General features: G+C 36.2%; 2 protein-coding genes across 8 annotated transcripts in view; one reads left to right on the top strand and one right to left on the bottom strand.

The window, feature by feature from the left end:
• The first annotated feature begins 1864 nt into the window (after positions 1-1864).
• LOC106150530 (uncharacterized) lies at positions 1865-17023 on the top strand. 3 transcript variants are annotated; one of them, XM_087010017.1, is made up of 6 exons: positions 1865-2075; positions 8426-8652; positions 10374-10463; positions 11496-11603; positions 14893-14945; positions 15264-17023. In XM_087010017.1, exons 1-6 carry the CDS (start codon positions 2020-2022, stop codon positions 15315-15317), a joined length of 588 nt encoding a protein of 195 aa, XP_086866143.1. In that variant the 5' UTR covers positions 1865-2019; the 3' UTR covers positions 15318-17023. The 3 variants fall into 3 exon arrangements, with proteins under 3 accessions (XP_086866143.1, XP_013378850.1, XP_086866144.1); XM_087010018.1 differs by lacking the exon at positions 1865-2075 and adding an exon at positions 4848-5111; XM_013523396.2 differs by lacking the exon at positions 11496-11603 and having other exon boundaries at positions 1868-2075.
• A 379-nt stretch (positions 17024-17402) lies between these two features.
• LOC106150526 (uncharacterized) overlaps positions 17403-24319 on the bottom strand; it is a 68921-nt gene continuing 62004 nt past the window's right edge. For all 5 annotated transcript variants that reach the window (XM_087010012.1, XM_087010013.1, XM_087010014.1 and 2 more), the window contains one exon: positions 17403-23485. In XM_087010012.1, coding sequence (XP_086866138.1) covers positions 19467-23485 — 4019 coding nt within the window. In that variant the 3' untranslated portion in view covers positions 17403-19466. The remainder of the gene's footprint in view (positions 23486-24319) is intronic.

Consider the following 24319-nt stretch of genomic DNA (forward strand, 5'->3'; position numbering starts at 1 on the left):
ATCGGTCGTTACATGTTCCAACGTTCGAATTTTTTTAAAATTTATTTTGTTTGAAGAGACACCCAAGTACATTAAAAATTTGCAAAAAAAATTGGGGGTCACCGACCAAATAAGAGAACTAGCCCCAAATATGATACACCCTGCATACCACACTAGTCCCCATTCAAATTAATGGGAAAATGGGTGTTTTCTCACTAAAGCATTATTTTTTATGACTTTCTGACGTTCGAATTTTTAAAAAAATTTTTTTGTGTAAAGAGGCCTCCAAGTACATTTAAATTTTACCAAAAAATTGGGGGTCACCGACCAAATAAGAGAACTACGCCAAGTTGAAGTGCATTACACCCTGCGTGACGCACTTGTCCCCATTCCAATCAATGGGGAAATGGGTGTTTTTCACCAAAACGTTATTTTTCATGATTTTTCTAACAGTTGAATTTTTTTAAAAAACTTTTTGTGTAAAGAGGCATCCAAGTAGATTTTAATTTTGCCAAAAAAAGTTGGGGGTCACCGACCAAATAAGAGAACTACGCCAAGTTGAAGTGCGTTACACCCTGCGTGACGCACTAGTCGGAAGTCCCCATTCAAATCAATGGGAAATGGGTGTTTTTCACTAAATTGTTATTTTTTATGATTTTTTTTTTTTGTGTGTGTGTGTGTGTGTGTGTGTGTGTGTGTGTGTGGAGAGACATCTAAGTACATTTAAAACTTTCATTATGTTTAACAGTTGAAGTAAGTATACTCAGCTATTTTCAGATTTGTCAAACTGATGAGAAGGTGTAAGCCATTAACTTTCCAACAAAATTCTTGAAGAGAGTAATAAGGGAAATACTCATGCATATGAAAATAGTTTATTGCCGTTGTTAATTTTTAATGATCGTAAACACTGTGTTGTCAAGTAAAATGAAGCGTCTGATACAAAGTATCAAATGCGGCATTCACGTGCATGCTTGCTTGCGGTGCGTTCAGTAGGCCTACACTTTGTTTACACTGACAAGTCAAGGTCAGAAGTGCACAATTTTTCTGTATAATATAACGCAGTTTCAATTTTGATTAGCGAATTTTCTTCAAGCTGTATGGCCATTTTCTGAACATTTGTATAAGCTACGAAATATTTCTCAGTCCAAATTTCAAATGAGTGGCGTTACGACGCACTTCCGGTTTTCGTCGAAATCTAATCTGCGGTTTGCAGCACACTCAGGGCGTTCTACCTCAAAATGTACGCAGCCGCTTTGATTGGAATTTACAACACTTATTCTTTACATGATATAGCATCTACGTACATAATTTGTGAGCTTTAGCTGTCATACATTTGCTAGTGCCAATTCAAATTGTAAAAGGAGCTATTCCGACGATTTCTTGAATGGCAAGTCTATGAACGTGCTACAGTTGTCGTATGGAATCATAGTCGACAAACGTTGTCGAAAATCTGTATCGATCATACAGAGTTACAGACAAGTTGATAATGTGTGTTTATCTTATAGATAATTATTTTATTTCCTCAAATTGATAAAACAGACTGAAGTGTCGTTAGAGACGATTGACGATGCGCTGAAATTGCGCAAATCGTCAAATTACATAACGATCGATCTACCTTAAGCACGCAATATTTTTAAAACACAAAATTACACAAAAAATGAAAGTTACGGTAAGGGCATAATAAAAAACAAAGGGAGTATTTCAAAGAATAACTTATCTCAATTCTGGCACGTCAGCATTACTTAAAAATAACATTATCTAATTTAAATCCAAAATTAAATTTCTTGAAAAATATCACTTATTGTTTTGAACGTTTTTACTTTCACGTACGTTTGTTCCACTAGATCACCGCCGAGATCCTTTTTTTATACTACCCGTTCTCACATAATTTGATGACGTTTCAACACCGTGATATTCAAAAGCGCTTTGGACCATTGAAGATTGAAGTACATTCCTGAAGATAAAATTCCTTGTCAAATTATCATATTTATATTTAACTTAACTTAATAGTTAGTTGTTTTTATTTTATATTGAAGAATCATGACTTCAGCTCAATACACCACAGGACTTGGTAATGACACGAAGCCAACATCAAGGTAAAATGCTTCTGTCCATTCAACATTTGGGCGGTGCAAATGGATTTGAAAATGAAATGACAACATTCGATGTCAGTTGTTTATCGTATGGGATTTGACTTCTTTTTAAAAACAGGAAATATAGTGCAGATATTTATCGGTTTCAAAGGTCTTGTTTTGTTTGCTGATAATAATTCATTTTTTAACGGGACGGTACAAACAGCTACGTTACTGTTTGTTGTCGGTGGAAGTGAAATGGCCGTCTGTCGGGGACCGTAAACCGTTTGCCATTGCATTGTCCAGGTCACAATCACCTTATATATATATTTACCCTGGATACATGTCCCCAGGCTATCACTAACCTGTATGAATCATATTGGACCTTGGACATTGCTGGGTCTAACATTCATATCATACAGCCTTCCTGGTTCGTGCCAACACTTAGTAAACACTGTCATTCACAGTAACTATGCAATTTTGAAATTGAAAATCTAGTGTAAATTAAATGCATAAAACTGATAAAGGAACAGGGGGTTTTCAAAGTTGCTGGTCTGAGTAGTTTTGTGGATTTTTAAAAAAATTGTCAAATTGTTTTAGATTGCTTTCATTTATGTACAGACCTCATCTTCTTACCAGTAGTTTTCTGACTTAACAAGTGGAAGTAGCCCATTGGCTAAAGTAGATAGTTAAGGTACATGCTGGAAGCAGGAGTAAACAGCATTTTGTCATTTCTTGTTTGCAGTTGTAAATTACTTGATTTTGTTTTATAACATCTTGCAGACTCAGCCACAGATATTTTTACATGAAAGGTATCAATGTCTTTCTTCATAGTGACACTATGGGTGATGAATGAAAATGAAAACTCAGTAATTGCCCTCCCCATCCAAACTCCTTTTTGTTTTTATTCTAGAACATATATAGCTCAAATCTCCCTCCACTGACCTCACCTTTGTACTTAACTTGAGTGTCAATCCCATATAGTGCCCACAACTTGTACTCAGATTGATAGATTTGCTGACAGACAACTACTTTTAAACTTACATGGGATTTTTTGCATGAAATCTAATTTTCCTCAAGAAAAATCAATTTTCTCATACTCCAGAATCATTGCTCAAAACATCTATGCACTAAGGTTCAATGATTTGTACCAAATTAATTGGGTCCATACAAATAATGTTTTGTTTAGACTGCCATGGCTTCCTGACAGTAAGAAAAATTGGTTTCCAATACTCTTATCATTTTTAAAGTGGGAATTGGGAAATATAAATAGGTTTGGAGACAGGATGTTTAGGCATAAAAGGTGGCTTTGGGACATTTTTAAATTGTGCAGAAAAATTGTTCATATATATCAACAAACACAGATGCCCATGTATGTAACTAGTTACAACTTGACTGCACCTCAAAGCCACTCCAAATCTGATAACCAATATATCTTTTGTGACAATGCACATGTATGTCCTGTCTGAAGGTGTGACTACATACCTCTTTATTATCTGTGGCAATATCACTTACTATCTGATGTCAGTTTTGGTTTTGTCAGATGATTCATCTAGTACATCCGGGGCTCCAGGCTAGTCCACTCTGGTACAGAGCATAAAATTTCTGAAATAGCCCTTGTAAATCTAGTTATTGTCAGGATTGCTAAGAATTCTTATAGGTGAACAATTTTTTGTTAGTTGTCACTTAGTTTTAATATCTTTTTTCCCTAGGCTATGTACTTGATTTGTTTTATTACAAATGATGTTGCTCTAGTTACATATTATTTGTGAGTTTAACAGCCCCTAACATTTCATTATGCAGTCCGTTATCTGAATTCGTATTCTCTTTTATAAGCACGAGTTATTTTCCTATGGAGACACTTTTATTGGATTGCACCTCTGTGAATCTTTTCTGCCATTTCCTTTGATGGACATTTCATTGATTGCTACTGCACAACCCATGAAACCTAACAGGGAATGAATTATTTATGGTTTTATTGGATTAATGAGACATGTACTTCACAAGCATATAGTTTTGCATTGCCATATAACACTCCTGTTAAGCACAGGTTAATTGAAAAAGAAAACATTACATCACAGGAGTCTGGAAGAATATGCGGTTTTGACATATTGGCATAGTAATTGCAAGTGAAGTGTGATGTTTTCATTTTCTTATAATTATTTTTCCCATTTAAATTTATTATTTAAATGTAGATCTATTAGATAATGTTGCTAGTTGAATGATTTGCCATTTCAGTGTCAGTGATACTGTCATGGCTGAACTTAGCAACTGGTTAGTGCCCTCATTTTGTATGACCTTACGCGGCCATTTTTTTATGCTCTTAGATGACCTCTCTGTCTGTGCTTCCATCCGTATGATATGCTTATGTGATCTTATGTACTTTTAATGAAATATCTAGATGACAAATGTAATAAGTATTGTCAGTAAATCTCAGTTATAATTCAAGGAGATGATATGATCTTACATTATTTCCGTGCCAATTTTCTGCAAAATGTAAAGAAAGAAATAGCCTCTTTTGCCTCTTCTGTTTGAAGACAAATACAACCACTCTTTTTTTTTTTTTTTTTTTTTTTGCTCTGTATGGAAGATTAATTAATTCACTAATCAAAATTAATGCGACACTTAAACAAAGATGCCGTAAGTTTTGCCATTCATTTGTACATTCCTGCAGATTATACACACTTGCCTTTTATCATTCCAGATGATGTCATGACTGTAAATGTTAAATTGATTAATCAGCCCTGACCTCCTTTCCTCTCTCTTGGTATATACAGCAGTTGAGACTTGGCTGGCATGAGTTCAGATTTATTTCAAGATTTTCCACTAGGAATATCTCCATGCGTTCCTATTGATACTTGGACTTGGAATAGGGCAGTCACTCTTTCTTGGTTTCTGCTGTTCGGCTTTTTTCTCTAGTTATTATCTGTAACAAATTATTGTATTGTATTGTACTCTTAGTTGTTACTGCTGCACATTGTCACTGTTACTGTTAGGAGAAAATAAGGAACCCACTGTTGTCATGGCAAATTATATTGAGACCAGTAAGCTGACAGTAAGGTAGGTTGTGTTGTATACAACTCACATGTTTGTAATTACAAGCTTCTGATGTAGATCTATAATAATTGAAAAAAAAATTAAATAGAGGTGATGGCAAGAAAATATAGTCATTGCATGGTGAGCATGGCATAAGATGGCACAGACATCCAGGACTGATATGAATGTGAAGTGAATATACTAATGAAGGACACTTGGGATTAGGAATGTCTGTTATATCAGGACAATTGGTTTTAATGGAACTACTGTGACCTGGAAAATGTAGTGTCTACATACTGCACTGTTAAATTGCTGTAATATATCTTTGTTGAAAACCATAAATCTGCCAGAATTCAAACTTGAACTTTGTCTACAAATATTGTAAGATGTTGTCTGTCTGTCTGTGTGTTAGCAACATTACAGAAAAAGTTATGGACTGATTTTGATGAAATTTTCTGGAACTGTCAGAAGTGGGCCAAGGAACAGATGATTAGTTTTTGGTGGTGATCCGGATCATTAATCAATCAATAATCAAAAAACTAAATCATTGTAGAATGAAAATTTAGGGGTGAAACGGCATGGGGTGGAGACCTTGCTGCCTTGGTGGAGGTCTGTGCTCTCAGAGTGCTTTACTAGCATGTTTTTTTGTAAAGAAAAAATACAAGAGAATCCAAGCCAGGTGTGTGTCTGCTGATGAACAAGTGCAAACAGTACTTTCTGCTGATGAACCTAATTGCTGTGTTGTATCAGTTGCTCCTATATGTGAAGTAATGCAATAAGTGACTGTGTGTTTGTCTGTCTGTCTGTGAGATGGGAGCCGGTTCTGTTTCCCAGTGTGTGTCTGTTGGGGAAAAAGCACAGGCAGTACTTTCTTGTGATAAACCTAATTGCTGTGTTATGTCAGTTGCACCTATATGTGAAATAATGCAATAAGTGTGTTTGTCTGTCTGTCAGTGAGATGGGAGCTGATCCTGATTGCAGGCAGGAAAACTCCAGCTGACTTGATGTATATGCACCTGGATCAGTTTTTTTCTTCCAATTGCAGAGATCTTCTTGTAAAATACTCTGATTTTGATAGAACTGGAGCACTTTGTATGATCTCAGGTTCCAATGCGAGGGTACCATGTGCAGTATGATCAGTAAAACCCAACATTGCATCATTCATTGGTTGTTACGGGTTCTTAGCTTTTATCAGGTGCTAGTAGCTGCTGCTTCTCTTATTTCACAGTTTGGATGTACTGTGTGTTTAAAATCAATGATGATACATACATTAGCAGGTCATCCCTTCATTTTTCAAGGCTTATAGTGGATGAAGTTTTGCTGTATCCAAAGTTGAATTAAAATTCTAGCAAAATTACTTCTAAATTGTTAGAACACACCAGAAATCTAAATTGCATTTTAGGGGATTTGGGACATTTGAGGTCATTCTATGTGTGGAAGTTAGCGTTATTGCACAAGGCAATTGTGACTTATCATTCAACTTATTACATCATTGGGTTTTTTTTTTTAAGCCAAATCAACAATGTGCATTCACTGGCAGATACTGAACATGCTTGTAGAAGCCCATGTAGCTTTTTTATGTACAGACACAGATGTGTCTGTACATATAGCCATCATCTGCGTCTGTCGTCGCCGTCGTCGCCGTGCACTTTTACCGATAACACGATAAGTGGAATACTGTTTTTTCTTTTGGCTTGAAACTTACAGAACTGATAAATATTCATAATACGCAGGTCAAGTTCGAAAATCAGCATGATCGGGTCACTTTTAGGAAATTTATGCTGTTTTTTCACTTTTTTCAGCATATATGCAGCCCCGATAACACGATAAGTGGAAAACCATTTTACCTTTTGGCTTGAAACTTACAGAACTGATGAATATTCATAATACGCAGGTTAAGTTCGAAAATCAGTGTGATTGGGTCATTTTTAGTGAATTTAGGCTGTTTTTTAATTTTTTTCAGCATATATGCAGCACCGATAACACAATAAATGGAAAACCATTAAACCTTTTGGCTTGAAATTTACAGAACTGATGAATATTCAAAATAGACAGGTCAAGTTCGAAAATCAGCATGATCGAGCCACTTTTATGGAAGTTAAGCTGTTTTTTCACTTTTTTCAGCATTTTTGCAACACCGATAACATGATAAATGAAAAACTGTTTTACCCTTTGACTTGTTTCTGTTGGAAGACCATCAAAAGTGGAGGATGGATCAACAAAGATACTTTGGAATACTGTCAGAAAATATCTCTTGATCTGCTCCTGTAATTGACCATGTTACCTGTTGTGCATGTTTAAAAATCAGTGTTAACTGACTGTGTTATTATAAGCATTATTTATTATTGCATCAAAATTGACAAAATGACCTATTTTGCATCTTTATTTTCTGTTTTTTGTCTGTACATTTGACAGCTTTGCTGCCTTGTTTTTAATACCCACAGCACAGAATATAGTGGTTAAATCCATACCCATGTTGCATGTTTGAATGACTCTTAAACAGAGAGCATTTGCCTCTTTGCTTGTCATTGTTAATCTCTCAGTGAATCAATTTTAATTCATAACTATGCGATACATTTAGTAGAAGCAAAGGTCTGCTCAGCCACTGGGAGAAATTATTCATAATACTCATAGGATAGATTGACCCCATCTATCAATACTAAATAAGACCCCATTCCCATAGATACCATTGCTCCATGTGGATCCACCCAACTCTCAGCTTTACTGAATAACATGCCTCTTGTTTCCAACATATATAATCACCAGCTTTATTCTGTATTCTACTAAATGCCAGGAGGAAGTGTGTCAGTTAGTGAGTTAAGCTGATTGAAGTCAGTGAGATTCTCTGCAGAGTTGGGCGAATCCATATAGACCAAAGGTGTTTATGGGAATGGGGCCTGCCGCCTCAGATTCTGGTATAATATAAACATCTTCTGATGTGTTATTAGAGTATCGGGAAGTCCTTTTCATCCAGTTGAAATGAATTTGTGAAGAAAGGTAAATAAGGTTTCATTTTGTGCCTAGTGAATGATTGGTGTTTAGACTGTTGAAATGAATAAGATGGAGTTTGAATCAGGCAGAGTGTGGTAGTTAACAATTCAGACTTGCCAAATGTTTAAATTTGTCATTATGTCACATTTATGTAATTACTGGTCTCAACTCGCCTAAACTTATGCAACTTACTGAGGTGAGGATTTTTATATCTAAGCTTTATTGTTGATGGATGCCTGTAGGTTGTTAGAGAAAGGTTTAGACAGGTTCCTCCCCCAAGTAAAGTAATAACTGTGAAATTATAAAAACAATTGATTTTTATCTTGTTTTTATTTCTATCATTTCAGAGTGCTTCGTCCACCAGGGGGTGGTAGCAGCAACATACTGAATCCTGAGCCAGAAGAACATGCAAACCGCAAAGTGAAGAACTATAACAGGTCTGACATCTTCAACCAGTGTGCGGATGATAAGCCTGCGACAGTGGTTGTCAAGGACTACAATAAGTCCGACGTTTTAAACCAGTCTGGTGCTGGCGGAGACGCCCAAAAACCTAGTACTGCGCAGAGGAAAGAAGGTGAGCTCATGTTTTGTATGGACAATGTATAGAAACTCCCCAAGAGAAATGCCCTGAGAAGGACCTCGATGTGAAATATTTACCAACAGGGTTGGTGCTAGCTTATATACGCTCTTGCGGTTGATACGTGCATGCGTGCACACACACAAACAAACAGACTTGCAGAAGTGGCCAATAAGTCAGAATGTGCGTGGTTGTAAATGGCTGACTCAGGTTGGGGACTCTCCTCCCTTTGGGAGGTTGTACAAATACCTGTTTTTTTGCATGTGTAAAAGAGAGTTTACAGTTTGGAAATGTTGAAAAACGTAAATTCAAGTAGGTTTATTTCCCTGTGACATGCTCTGTTCTTGTCCAAGAGGACACCATTCAGCCAGGCAATTCCTATCACCTGCCAGACATACAGGTGCTTCCAGCTGCTGATAGGAATTTCTTCATGGGTTTCAGATCTGCTTCACTGCTGGAAGTGATAAGGCAGTAAATGGGGAAAAAAGGAGAGTGGATTAATAGAATATGTGAAGGGTGCCTGCACAGAAACTTCCCTTGAACATGTGATGTGATAAAATTATTACGAGTTTTTTATTCTCTGTTTCTTTTTGACTGAGGATTATGTTATTGACTGATGAAGAGTTCCTCGAGGTGTGTGTGTGTGTGTGTTATTATTAATCTAAATGTAAGTGGACTGAAATAAAAGATTTTGTTCTTTATGCTTCTTAACATCATAATTTTCAAGGTATAAAATAATTCATACCATGAAAATTTGCCTGCTGAATCAGAATGTCTTAAAATGTCTTAAAACTAAGATTACATACTGCCATTTGATCGTAGAAAATTTCACAGGTTTCATCTGCAGATTTTTAAAGAAAATTTATGTCACATAGATTAATTGCTGACAGTTGTTTTTTATCTTTTGGTTTAGGAGTTGCTGTTGTTGTCAGCAGTATAGTCTCTGCTGTATGTGAAAAAATTTTTTGTCTTCTTAAACCTGAAATTTTGTGATCAAGTTATTATATGTCTGTTGAACACTTTGTTACTGTATGTTGTGAAGTTCAACATTGAGTTGAGTGAAGGTCTTGTCCCAGCACTTGACAGTGAATGTGCAAATGTGTCTCATGCCTCTCAGTAGTTCTTTCAAAACTGCTTATTTTCCTGCAAAGCAATAAAAGATAAGTATGCATCAGTCACTTTCCTGGAACAGTTTCTAACACAGTGGTTCTTGGTGACATTTAAATGAGGCCCAGTTTCTTTTTTTCAGCTTGCCTCCCAAAACTGTTCCCTTAGACCATAATCTGTGTTTTTGCAGTAGTAGTTCTGTACAATGTTTTGTTTTACAATCAGTTTTACTTTTTTTCTTTGTGATAATTTATAGCTTCATTGAGTCAGAACATTTGCATTTTATGTATGCTTTTCCCTTGCATTATGCGTAACTCAAGGTAATTACTCACTGAATAAATATAAACTTTAATGATCATTATTCATTTATAAACACATTTCTTAATTTAATATTGAAAAAGAAAATTCAGACAGATGTCAACTTTTGTAAAAAAAAAAAATTATTTTTGTAAGGTACTGAAAACGACCTACTTTGAAAAAGAAAAATATTGGGGTTATTTAGGTCTAAAAAATTAGTGAGTTATTACCATACTGTTCGATTCTTCCTTAATTTTTGCTGTGCCTGTTGCCTTCCTTGTGTATTAGGCTCTATGTTGTTGTTGTTGTTCCAGAAGGAGACAGTGATGAGGAGGCTGAGGAGGCATCCAAAACTGCCCCTCCTCCCGTAGAGGCCCCTGTAAGGGTCAAGGGACCCCAGCATGGTAGGTTTGCCCCCTCCCCTCCCCCTTCTCCTTTCCAAGCTAGGCTTTTTTTTTCTGAGATTATTGAAAAGTTCATATATTTGTCTGTTTTAGTAGTTTCTAATCTATGGACTGTTAACTCCGATTTGCTAAAAAGTTGCCATTGTACAGGAGTGTTGTTCAATTTTAATATGTATCAGTGTCTTTTGTCTGCACTCCTATAGTCATTTGTTTACTTATTTATCTATTTTTGAAATTTTTTTGTTTTGCAAAGATGTCTCAATGTGTTTGCAATTGATAGCAGTTATAGAGATTCTGGAAACATGGTCATGGTAGAAACAGAATAGGTTTTAGAGGAACCCACCCCCAGACTAACAAACATACAAAACTAACAACTTGATACGCGTTGCTGAAAAAATAGAAAAGAAACCAAGCCATTTTACTTTCATGGCATGAAATTTGAAAATGACCTTCACTATTTGACACTTCAAGTTGATTAAGTATTTGGCTATTGCAGGATCTGTCTGTTAGAGGCAAAAAAACAGATCATATGCCTTCTGCAATTTTACCATCATGGTGTGTTATAGAAAAGCACAGCACGCTTTTAAAAGTGTTGGGTATAAGCTCTGTTGGAAGATTATTATATGTTGTCACAGGTAGGTGTAGTCAGCTTGACCAAGATAAAAATGCTGACTGTGACAAGTTTTTGAACGTAGAATTCGAAAAAAGAAAGAAAAAAAAACTTATTACCCGAAGGACTTTATCATTAAAGGTACATGTATAACAAAGTAACCTCCATTCCCCATCTTTCTTTCTAGTAGTTTTCTCTTTACTAACATGCATCACAACCATTTACACTAAATATATATATAATGTATTGTCCCAGTTATCTCTGGTTCTAATTGTAAAATGCATTGCATGACTTCAGATTCTTCCCATTTACTGCATTACTTTCTTTATGGACAGTTAAACTCTGCCCTTCCCTGAAAGTGTTCTTATAACATATTGGAATGGTGATTCTCTGCATGTCCATGTATTTCCTTCATTCTGCAGTGACTGGTTATAACATCATAAACAACATTGCCAATGCTGGACACGAGAACGATGAATTTGATTCTCCCATCAGGGGTCGCAAACGTTTTACAGACACAAAGAGAGGAGGTATTGTTTGAACTGGATGTTGTTGACTTGAAGCACTAATCGTTGTGATTTCACTGTTCTTGTTTGTACTTTTTTGCTTTTAGCTCGTGCTACTACCACCTATATGTTACTGCTGGAGCTAAATATGTAATTGTTGCTGCTGTCATTGCTGTTGTGTCTTTGTTGTTACTTGAAACTTGGGAAGTGTTCCTGGTGTGCTTCTTCAGAGAGAGAGAGAGATTGAGAGAGAATACATGCTATACAGTTTACATATCCTTGGGTGATGGGGGTTTTAACAATCATTGAAGATGACATCTGCTTACCATTTTCCTTAGTGTGTTGGGACCCCTGTGAAAGGGAGCCGACTGAAACACGAAGAATTTTTTTTTATCTTTATCAGATTAAAAGACATTAATTTGTAAGAAACTTTTATAGAATTATGGTTATTAAATGGGTTAAAATGGCCTTAATCAGTCGTGTACATGAAGAATGTTGTTGGTTTTCAGAAATGAATCTTTGTGTACGAGTATGTGTATTTATGTGTTGACAGTTACAGATGTGCCTAATTTGTCCTTAGGGGCCATCCATTTTTATCACAACTTTCACAAGTCTACATAGAGCAGACTTTTTCCGATCTTGTTTGAACATTGACTGTGTGTATGTGTATTAAGAATGTTGTATGAGAATGGCATGGTGTCTTCTTCACTGTTGTGCTCTTGCCAGTTGTTATCATAGGCACTCTAGAAGCACAAATAAATTTTTGTAGAAACTTAATAGATCTAATTGGTACTCTAGAGGCATTTGTGTGTAGCCTTTGTAGTGGCTCTATAACTCAAATTTTAAGAAACATCACTAATTGTTTAGGGGTACTTAAAATTTTATGCTTGCTTTGAGATACATTGTGGATCAGGAATTTTTGTTTTGCATAGCTTACATTTTTAGACTCTACTGCCTGGCAGGATTAACTAGCTAAGAAATATAAAAAGAATATTTGTAATAAAATATTTAAAAGATGACTACTTGTACTACTTTTGTAATCTTTGGAACTTGATTGAAAAAAAATTGTGCCTCTTGAAGTTACCATAAGATTAACTTTTTCTGTGTGATTAACTATGATGTTATGTCTACTTAGTAAGCTAAATTGTGAAGCCATTTTCTGGGTGATGACATGCTGCTATTAAGCATATTCGTAATACTCTTTCTTTCACCTGTGCACGGTTTTAAGAAATGTTTCTCATGGTATAAGGCTTCATCTGCTTTTAATATTGAATTTCACCATGAAATTTTTTTTTCTTTTTTCTTTTTTTTTCTTCTTTTTAGATTGATACCATTTAAGTGTTAAAATGTAGTTACTGCTCTGTGGATGGATTAAGAACATTAATTGTTGACAACAAATTCTATTTGCTACATGTTTAAATATTGGTTGGCTCTTGAGTAGACTTTGATCGCATTCACAACGAGTTGACCCATGGCTTTACAAATCCTGGAACTAAATATGGCGGACGTACATGAAAGAAAAACCGCCTAATCTTTTGATAGTCTCTCCGCCTCTCACACGCCTCCCCATATGTCTTCCCAATGGAGCCGAGATTTAATGACTGTACCCCCGCAGGGATGACGCATGGGTAGGCGTGTGAGAGGTGGAGAGACTATTAAAAGATTAGTTGGTTTTTATTTCATGTACGTCCGCCATATTTAGTTCCAGGATTTGTAAAGCCATGGTTCAACTCGTTGTGAATGCGATCTTTAATTATGTAGTCATGTTTGGGGGTCCTCAGACAAATCAAATAAACTACAACCATGATTGTATCCACAGTGAGTGGAGTTTTTTTGTACTCACTGCCACATTCTTTCTCTTTTTTTCCTTCACCTCATGTCGGAACAGAAGAAGGTAAAGTAATATCAAGTAGTATAGAAAATAGGAACGCTCTTTAGTGTAACAGTGTAGAAAGACAGTTGTGATATCCTTGTAGTGCTTTAAATTTCCTTTTTTTTTTTTTTTTGCGAAACGTAGGTAAATGATCCGTGTAACCTATTTTAAAGGACATTATTTTAGTCTCAGATTCCCTGATACATACCCAAGCATTTCAAGCTTTGAAAAACAAAAAGAGATCACTACAGTCACAGTTTCCATTTGTTAACTCTGTGTGTGTGGGATTGATGTGTTTCTGTCATCTAATTGCTCTGATTTAACATTTCTGTAAAAGTTTGTACCAAATTTTCTGTTGAACAGTTAACCAAGGATGCCTTAAACTTTGTGAAGTTTCTGGAGTTCTTGGAAACTTGTGGTCAAGGCCATTTGATTATGAGTCATAATGTTTATATTCTACCCATGGTTTTAATGTTCTGTTGTTTTAGGAAATGTTCAGTTTAAGTCACATTACTCTATTATCAGACTGGGATGCATCAAAGCAAAATTCAGGAAAATATTTGCATGCAATAATTTGTTATTCATAAAATTCTTTTCAATGTTCATAAAGCATTTTCCAGGTTATTGAAACATTCTTTTCTTTCACTTGCTCTCTGAAGTGGTGGAATTGACTCTTTGTTTATACTTTATTTGTATTTCAGAAGACATCACTTAGTTGCAAATTTACTGCAAGCTTTCATTTTTTAGTGTTTTATATAAAACCAGTTCAACCCTCCACTAAAGACTGACCAACATGCCCTTACTAAGATGAAATGCAAAGTTGGGGGTTTGGGCACAACCCACAAATGAGTATTGACTTTCAAATGTAACAGTCATAAATGAAGAAAATTATCATTACATTTGTAAATTTTTAAACCAAGATTCACCGTTGATTGTTTACACACATTTGTCTTAAAATGGGTTTACATATTTGGTTGGTTAAGGAAATGATGAGCCAAGCCCTCAAGAATCTGCATCATATGTGGAGAATTCAATGTAGAACTTTCCGTCCCCCCCCAACCCCTTCCCCATAATCTTAGCATGGACAGTAGTAGGTGGTAGAGGTTACGTAGAAACATCATCGGGGAAAGTGTCACATGCTGCAGAGGCAGTCACACTTTCTCATAACTCTTGGTTTTGGGATAGATGTTTGGACAGTTTAGTACTTGTACATTGGTTCTGGTATAAGCCTAGTGCTGTAGTGAAATCATTGACTTGTTTGAGTTGTACAAGATACCTGTGGAGCTGATCTTTATGTTAAAAAAAAAAAAGAAAAGCAGACAGTATTTTGGAAGACACTGTTGATTTCACTGGTAACAATTTTCAGTGGTTACTTGAGTTACATGTATTGTATGCTAGACTGACTTGACAAACTAATATTTTACTCTTTGAATATTTTAGGAATCAATCCTATCACTGGAATGGTCATTGGGGCTCCACAGACAACGGAGAGGGTAGGATCATGAGGCATTTTCCTAATGTGCACTTATAGACAATGCATTCTCCTTGCATAGAATTATGTTTTTTGATTCATGGACTACTTTGTTACAACTTTTTTTATAGTGATGAAATGTTATGTTTGCTTAAAATTGTACACACTGTAAAATGTAGGATGAAATAAGTTATTCATTTGGAGCAAATTCTGAACATAGTATATTTGTGGGAAATAAGAGTATATTTGTGGGAAATAAGGTCTTTGGAGAAGATAACTTTCAAATCTGATGCATTGTTATATTGATATCCTTCGTTATGTTATTTTTTTTTTATTTCAGCCATCCACTAAAGTACATCATCCACCAGGTGGCAAGTCAACTGCTTTGTGGTAGAGGGCCAAGAAGAGCCAGAGTCTCAGTCTCTTGGGAGAATGGAATACACATAGGACTCATGAAAATTGAAACTCATTGTCTGTTAATATATATATATATATAATATGGGACTAAAACACTATGCATTATTCTTCTGTTGAATTTGAATACAAGACAGACATGTCTTATGAATGATTTACAATATCTTAGTAAAAAAAAAAAATGAACATTTGAAACCAGTTTGAAAATTTTGAATAAAAAACCATGGGCCCACCAAGTTAAATATGACCGACAGATTGTGTAGTTCATTGAAAATCTTGTTTGTAGCAATGCTTGCTATAAACGGATTTCATGGCAAAAGCTTTGCAGTGATGTCTTATTTCATTGAAATTATTTATAGTGAGAAAAGTCTGGATGGATGTGAAAAAGATTTGAGTGCATATTTGGGCATTTAAGCAAGGTGGTTAGACACATTTATTTGAGAAAAGATGGAACTATTAAACTCTAAGAATTGATATGGACCCTTGTGATATTATTATTGGGGCTTTTCAGTAAAACTCCCCCGAGTTTATGAGTAACACTTAGCTAGTCCCTCAACTAGCTATCATTTCTGCCATGTTAATCTTATTGAAATCTGGTGGGACATGCTAGTAGCTCTGACAATGGGAAACGGTGTATCCCAAGTTGACCACAGACAAATTCACAAAATTTCTAATTTTTGTCAGGCATATTCATTTATGCATGTTTTGTACACAATTACTTGTACAGTATTCAATTTGAACAAAACAAAAGTGCAATGTTAACTAATTGTTTACTTTGAGTTTTGTTTTTCACATGTTTTGTTACCATTTAGTAAAACAGAAGTTCTTTTTGACACTCACCAGTGTAACACTCACCAAGTAAAGAAAATCTTGTTTTGTAATATATTAACTCTCAGATATATATCAAGTGCTTGCTGCTGCGTTCTTGGTGTAACCAAAACTAATGATGACTACTTGAAACCTCATTGCAATTAAGATTTATAGCTTGTTCAGAAGGAAAGTTGTGAAATATTTCTTGGAAGGTTGGATATGTGTGTACTTCAAGACAGCTGTATTTACCTCAAGTGAGAACTGCTAGTGAAGTTAAGTCACGGCCTCTGTTAGATGGAGTAGTTTTTTAACCAACATATCTCATTCCATGAAGTCTGAATGTAGTTTCCATATTGTTCATTCCATAAAACCCAGCTGTACTGTACTTACGCACTGGCCATTATTTTTCCTTTCAATATTTACATAGGAATGCACTTAAAAAATTGCTGTGTGCACTTTGTTGTCCATTTGACGATATCTGTTGAATAAGTATGCTCCAATGTAATTCTCTCTGACAAAGATAAAGATTCTACTGCTATTTACATGTTATGTGTCTAATATAAGAATATTTCCTTTTGTTTTTTAGTTTATTAAGAAATGGGTTACTTTGCATTTGCTGTTATTTCAGTCCCATTAGTTATTAACATTTCCATTCTGACCACATTATTGTATTGTGTTTATCGATATTCCGTATCTTCATTCCATTAGATAAATACTTCAAATAGCATTGAAGATTCTTCTTACAGAAATCTGTATTTTCAAAACTACTTTTTTCCTCCAAATATTGAGTTATGGTAGTTGTTGTGAAAAATAGACTTTTGAATGTTAATATCAAAATGCTGGCAGTTTTGTAAATAAAATTTGGATAACAGCAGATTTTTTTTGTGTGATTTGTATTGAATCGTTTTAAAAGTATCATCAGAATATTCACATTAATAAGGGAACACAGCAGTGTCGACCCAGTCTTTACACTAATGTACTATGATCTTTATAGAATAATTTTGAAAGGAAGTTGAAATGGTGTAATTTTGGTTGGTGTCTGTGTAAGTACAAAAATACACCAGAATGTGTGCCATGATGGTCAAATAATTGACAGGTGGTGGATGTTGCAGAGAGGAACATATTCAGAAAAGCGTGACTTTTGGTATTCTTGTATAGTATTATCAAAAACCATTTCATAAGTTTTCTGTCAATGTACCCAATCTCGTGGGTGTAATGTGCATGAAATCTGCATTGGCAAAAGACAAAAATAAACTTGTACATTTACGTTTAAATTTATTTGCATATTAAATAACATATTGCATATACAGATGTATAATTCTGATATAATATATGTAAACCTATTCCATGAGCTTTGCATATGATATTAAACACTGACACAGAGATGAAGATGATAAACATTATGATGACAGAAACGGTTTAGACAATGACAATGATTTGAAAAATGCACCCTGTGGGTACATTAGTCATCCAGACTCTAGGTGGTGCATGAATCTTGTTGCAGGACAACCTACAACCAAGGTTTTTTTTTACCAACATGGTTTATTATTGGCAAATTCTGAACCCCTTAAGCAACATAGATTGAACAGAATTAAGTAAAATATATCATGCTTTGAAGTAAGCTCCTTGCTTTCAACACCTCAACCTTGAAATAATACTGAATTGTGTCGAAGAGGAGAAACCTACTTGATATTTGAGGCTGCTTAACTTGAAAAATTAACATGGCATTTAACCTTTGCTGCTTGTTACTCAGAATAACACCATTTACAACAAAAGTTATCATACAAAAGAAGATATTTCATAACTAATTATGCAATTATTTATGCCTAGAAATATATTATATCTTTTGACTGCTGTCCCCCTGAATAAAAAAAAAAAGAAAATATGCTTACTGCCAGACAATTTTGCATATAATGATGTCTATTGCAACCCCACCTATTCTTTAAACAGCCAATTGTTATAGGGTTACGTCTATTGAACTTTTAAGTTCACTTAAATGAATACTGAAAACTTCAATTACATATGATTATTTGAAAATCATGAAATCCACACTAACATAATTATCAGTTAATATGTGAACTAGCTGCAAGTAGTTTGTTATTATGAACTCCTGGACCAATAAAATGCTGGGGGACTATTGAATCCTGAAGGTTAAATGTTATAATTTCATTTAATTTCATATCCCTCTGGGGTATGGGTCTATATTACTACAGAAGTTTGAGACCTGCTCACCCTAAAACACAATTTGTACTAAAATCCATTGACAAAACTTGAAACGAAAAAGATGTTATATAAACAGTTCACATTCAACATTTAAAATTCTATAATCATCTGATCATCTGAGTATACTTTCAATTGCATACATATTTATTAATTAAAACTTAAACCTGTCTGCTAATTTGATTGAAAATTCTTCTTGATTTACTCAGAAGTGCATAAATATATTTATATGCACTTGGTCAAACAATTTTCACATTTTTTTCTCTTTTCAAGCAATGTTGACATTAGAAAAGGATGCACATTTGTCAACAAAGACGTCAAAACAACCATCGTCTAAATTTTTATCTTACTTTGAAATAATGGTTTCAGAATAACATTCTGTAGTAATGCAATTTAAAATATCATCTAGCTGATTAACTGAAAAGCAGATATTTATGCCTAATAAATAACAAAATTTAAACAGTTGCTTAACTGAGTTTTAAGTCCTTACCTGTTCAAATCAAAGGTAAAATCAGATGTATTTACTGATAAAACTTCACCTTGATTTCAAAACCTTTTATAAAAAATTAATTCATATTTGTCAGAGTACTTGAGATGCATTTATATACACAAATCTAGCTAAGTATTTTTCTTTAACAATGACCACAAGTTACACAAGACAAAAATATACAAACTTGATAATCTCATAACATTAAAACTTCCTCACTCTCCAACTGGCATCGATTCTAGGCATATCAAAAAGTTGCTTTTGCACAGATATAATATTTAAACTGAAATATATGAGGAAAATGTTAACAATTCTATATATGTTTAAGAATCAATCAGTGATGAGCTGATGAACCCCTGGAAGACTGGTCAATATTTCTCATGACATAAAATATATTATGACTGGTGAGGAAAATATCAACTCCTGTATTTCATCATGGAAGAGAAACTACCAAAATGTGATAAGTCAAGCAGCACATTTGAATTAACTACTTGGAATTAACAATATTTTGACAAATTGTGCTACTCTATTTTCTATCAAACAAGTAAAACAAAGGTTAATAACAAACCATACATAAATAGTAAGTGGAAGTTAAACAAAATGCAGTTATTATTATTTCCATACACCTGCCTTTTTTCTGTCAGCTGCTTTTATATGAGGGTCCCCTTTATTGAGAGCCGACTTACGGAATGGTGACTTATCTTTTGGTTTTCCCATCAACTTTTGTAAAAATGATGGGGATTTATCAGGCAGATCGTTTTCATTTACCGTAGAGAGACCAGACATCTCCAGATCATGTTTTTCTGAATCTGCAATAGGATTGGCAGTACTGATACTCCGGCGTTTGGAAGCATCAGTCACTCCTGCTTTTTTGGGTCTCATAACAACAGAACTTGTCGATTCTTCCTGATGTGGTCCTGTCTTAGTGATCGTTGGAATGCCCTTGCTTCTTCGCACACTCCCCATTCTTCTAAGTGGGCTCTCACCTACATCGAATTCTGTGCTGTTGGTTGTGGTGACTGGAGATGCTGTCTTCCTGCGGAGGCTGCTGTATGGTGCGGTGAGTCTTGAAAAAACATCGGCCTGGCTTCCGCCACTAGGCTCAGGGGTAATGGACCTTGGAGTGGTTTTCTGTGAGCCCCCGTCATACTGTGGCTGTGGTGAGGCAACTCTTGGGTGCATCTTGCTAGTTTTGGACTCGTGGGAAACTGCAGGGTGTCTGGGGGATGACTTGGCTTCAGCTGCGTGCCTTGGTGACTGCTTCACCTCTGTTGTGTGCCTAGGAGAACCATGGACCTCTGGAATATCTTTCGGAGCATGTGTGGCTGTTTCAGAGTGGCCATCTGGAATTTTGGGTGGACCTTTACGACGCATGCTGTTCAGGCGTGAAAAGACAGTGTCCTTTTCTTTTTTGAGACCCTGGGATGGTGTAGCAGCACGGGGTGGCTTGGCACTTTCACTCTTATTTGTAGAGGCACTGTTTGCAGAATTGAGGCTTGTGTTAGAAGTAGACTTTGTTTTGGCACTTATACCCAGGCTTGGTCTCTTGGGGCGACCTGTTGTTGGTATAGCAGTCTTTGTTTTAGTCTGGGTGACTGGAGTTGAGGTGGTCTTCTTCAATGGTGCTTTCCGTGAGGAAGTCGGTCGACTGGAACTATTATTAGAAGCAGTACTACCTTGAGAATGAAGACTTGCATTTGAAGCAGATTTATTCCGATCAGTATGATTAAAGGAAGAAGTTGATGTTCTTGGTGAGCGCACAACTTTTGAGGAAGACTTGTTAGAGTCAGAAGACTTATGACTGGAGCCAGAATCTCTCTTACTAGTTGAGGGTCTGTTGTGTGCTTGGAGAGTTGACTTGGTGAGTTGTTTCTTTTGAGGGACTGTTTTAGCAGGTGGTGGCTGCTTGGTCTTGGGAGCAGTTGTACTTGTTTTAGACACACCTGCTGTCTTTTTCCTTGGTGGTGCTTTTGGAGTTGGCTCTGTAGGTTCAGCAGAAACTTCTATACCTAGGCTTTGGCGAACATTTTCTGGAAGATCACTGACTTTTACCACATGTTCTACAGTCTCTATCACAGTCCACTCTTCATCTTCTGGTTTATCCTGGTCCCCATTCTCCATTCCAGGCAAAGGAAGAGTGAAAGAAGCACTGACATCTGTTGCTGAATCCAGGGAATCTCCAGTGTTTGGAATTACTGTGTCAGTCGAACCAGCAGCTGTCATACCCCCTTCATTTCTCATTTCATCATTCTCATCAAATGACCCAGATTCTAAAATCTCCTGTGATTTACGATTGATGTTTTTGTTGTCCAGCAACTCTGATTCTAAAGTACTGCTCATCGAGGTTCTCTGGGAAACTGTTTCAGATTGTGTCTCAAATCCTTCATCGTTGCTTTCCACACCATGGTAATGGATGTCAGCTTTATCATTCATTTTCTTTTCCTCTTTGTTGTCATTGATGTCTCTTGGAGAAGTTGGTGAAGTTGGACTCTTGGCCTTTTCCGTATTTTTATTCTCAACATCTGGATCATGTGAAGAGCTGGGCCTGCTACCAGTTGTAGTGAATGGAGATGGCTCTTCATTGTCGCTACTATAAAGATGAGACAAGCGACTGGACAAGCTTCGACCAATACTTCTTGCATTCCCTCTAGGGCGTGGAGTGACAGGCTCCTCAGCTGTATCAAACATATTTGGCTGCCTTCTTCTGCGGAGACTGGAAAGTATTTCATCAGGTTCTGCTTTCAGTTCTTTCAAAGCTTCAGATGGTTTGTGGTCAGGTGTAGTAGCTTCAGGTGTGTTCAAATTGTCATAAGTACTAAAGCGTTTCTCATTGGATTTACTGTCACTTATGTTTCCATTTATGTTATCATAAGTACTTAAAACTTTCTGCCTGCGTGAGGAATGTCTGGGTGAAGTGTCTTCTTCCTCTTCTTCTCCATCCTCTCGCTTTCCCCTCCAAGAAGTCGAATGTTGAAGCCATGCTCTCTCAGTCAAGCTTTCCCTCTGCATTGATGGTTTATAACTATCTCTAGAAGGAGAAAACAGTTGTGGTGATTTTGTTGGAGTGGCCTTTTCTTTTTCCATTGGGCTAGACTGAGCACGAGGTGAACCAATCTGTTCTATTTCCTTCCCTGTTTTTTCTATTGCTTTCAGGACTTGGTCTATATCAGTCTTTTCAATATTGCTTTGCCAACGTCTAAGTCTAGGTGGATAGGAGCTGGGGCGCACATCCAGTGTGCTGGGTCTATTTTTCTTATTTTCCTCTTCAACTTTATCACTGTCACTTGCATCATTCTGGACCGATTCTATTTTCTGTATCACAGTATTAAAATCAGAGCCTTCAGTGGAACTCTGTGGTACTCTTGTTGAGGATCTCTCATTGATTTGTTTATCTGTAGTCTGATTAGTCTCTTCTGATTTTGTACTGACATCCTCACCAATTTTCTCCATTGATTTTTCCTTTTCAACTATTGTCTTAAGAGCAGAGTGGAGTTCTGCAGGGTCTAAGTGTGACCTCCATCGGCGGCCCTGTCGGGCACGTCTTTCAACCACGGAATTCTTGTCAGGTGTTTCAGTTTTAGCAGTTTCAGTTTCAGTTTTAGCTGTTGTTTCAGTTTTAGCTGTAGTTTCAGTTTTAGTAACAGTTTCAGTCTGGCTGGCACTTTTTTCCTGCTGAGAACTAGTGCTACCTGCCTTACTTTCAAAGACGTCTTTAAACCTGCTCACAGAACTGCTATCAGCATGAATCTTTTTGGGATCTGGTTTAACAACTGCTGGTTCCTCAGTCTTTCTCATTGCAACTTTCTTTTCATGGCCCTTTGTTGCAGTGTCAACATCTGTTGATTCAATGTTACTTCTCCATCGCCTCTCAAGGCGAGACCGTCTTTCTTTTTGCAGAGATGCATCTGGTTCTCCATCATCTGTTACTATGGTTGGTGGTGGATTGGTTGTTTTTGTGGGAACCGAGATAGATTTGGAAGTATACTTGTCAAGTTCACCATCTTCAAACCTACTTCTCCAGCCTCGTCTTTCTGGTTTCTCACTAGAGGGCGTTGTCGCTGCAGGTGTTTTATCCCCATCAACATGAGGAGATGGTGCCCTTTCACGCCCTGAACCAAATGATTCCAAGTGCCCACTTCTCCTCTGCTGCCGCTTTCGGCGAAAACTTCCAAGCCGCTCAAAATCACCCTCTGGTTTCAAGTGATTTTTGCTTGGGTCTTCACTTGCACTGAGCAAAAAGTCCAGCAAACTTTCATCACCTCCTTGTGCTTTTCTAACACGTTTCTGGCCTGGGGTTTCATTGAGTAGATCACTCTCACTTCTATCCTCAAGACTGTCGCCATTGGAGCTCTCATCAGACATGTTGTTCTCATCTATTGCAGTCAGTTTACGTGGAGCAGAATTATGCTTTGATGCAATGTCACCTGTTCCGCTGTTAACACCAGCTGACACATTTTGGGAATCTAAGGAGATTTTGGTCACCTTTGTTACTGAGAAGTTTGCTTCAGGAAGTTTTTTGTTGTCAAAACCACTACGAATATACCCCTGTATCTGTTCCAGCGGGTTCTCATCTTCTGCACTAACATTTGCTTTACCTCCTGATGGCTGGCGACCTCTGGTGGGAGTTTCACCTGAAATAAAACAGATGCAAGGTCAGTAAAATAAACCTTTATAGGCTTGTTTGATATTAGCAGTCGCCAAAATCCTTCAGTTAATTAGTCTGTTAATAGCTGTAAATATTACATTTTTAAAAAACTGATTCAAAATCAAATTAAAAATTCTAACCTATTATTTGAACTAGTGTGCTGTATATGTAAGCTGCAACAACTTTAGATGGTTCCATTTTCTACTTGAGTAGACTTCAATTTATTTTATTTCTTTCAAAGCGTAACTTTTCAGTTTTTCCTTTGATATTCTTTCCTCTGTATTTGCCCCATTTTTGTCAAAAGTAATGTCAGTTTTGTCACAGTTACCTAGGTGGTCTTGTCACATCATGGGATTAATTCAGTGGACCATAACGTTAAAGTGCACTTCTATGCGATCCCAAGTTTTTGATGCACAAACCACCAACCACACGCTTTTATATCAATTTGATAGGATACTATGCATGTGCATGTTCTGCATCTGACTTTTTTTGTTCAGCTTCTCTCACACTATCTTTATCACACATGGAAAGCTAAAATTTGTTCACGGTATTCAAGTTAGTTCAATTACATGGAAGTGATAAAATCATTTTAAAGGATAATTTATTTTAAGTTCTCAAGGGATATTGGCATTTAAATGGGAAAAATACTGAAAAAAAATTTAATCCGACTTTTGTTGAAGTCTCTCAAGGTGTAGTGATTTAAAGATGGCTTTTTGATACAAGAATGGCACTTCTAAAACATCATATTGGACTAGATCACTGAAGTGGGTGGTATTTTGGAAGTAATTGATCAGCTGATTTTGCTTATCTAAATCTGTAT

Source organism: Lingula anatina, chromosome 3 (genome assembly GCF_051362555.1).
Source record: "Lingula anatina isolate TDL-2025a chromosome 3, LinAna3.0, whole genome shotgun sequence".
Classification (NCBI taxonomy): Eukaryota; Metazoa; Brachiopoda; class Lingulata; order Lingulida; family Lingulidae; genus Lingula; species Lingula anatina.

What these genes read in the sequence shown, in the direction of transcription:
- LOC106150530 (XM_087010017.1), top strand. Translation starts at nt 2,020, where the DNA reads ATGACTTCAGCTCAATACACCACAGGACTTGGTAATGACACGAAGCCA. An exon ending in GACACGAAGCCAACATCAAG is followed by an intron (nt 2,076 to 8,425) that starts GTAAAATGCTTC and finishes CTATCATTTCAG; the next exon opens with AGTGCTTCGTCCACCAGGGG. An exon ending in TACTGCGCAGAGGAAAGAAG is followed by an intron (nt 8,653 to 10,373) that starts GTGAGCTCATGT and finishes TTGTTGTTCCAG; the next exon opens with AAGGAGACAGTGATGAGGAG.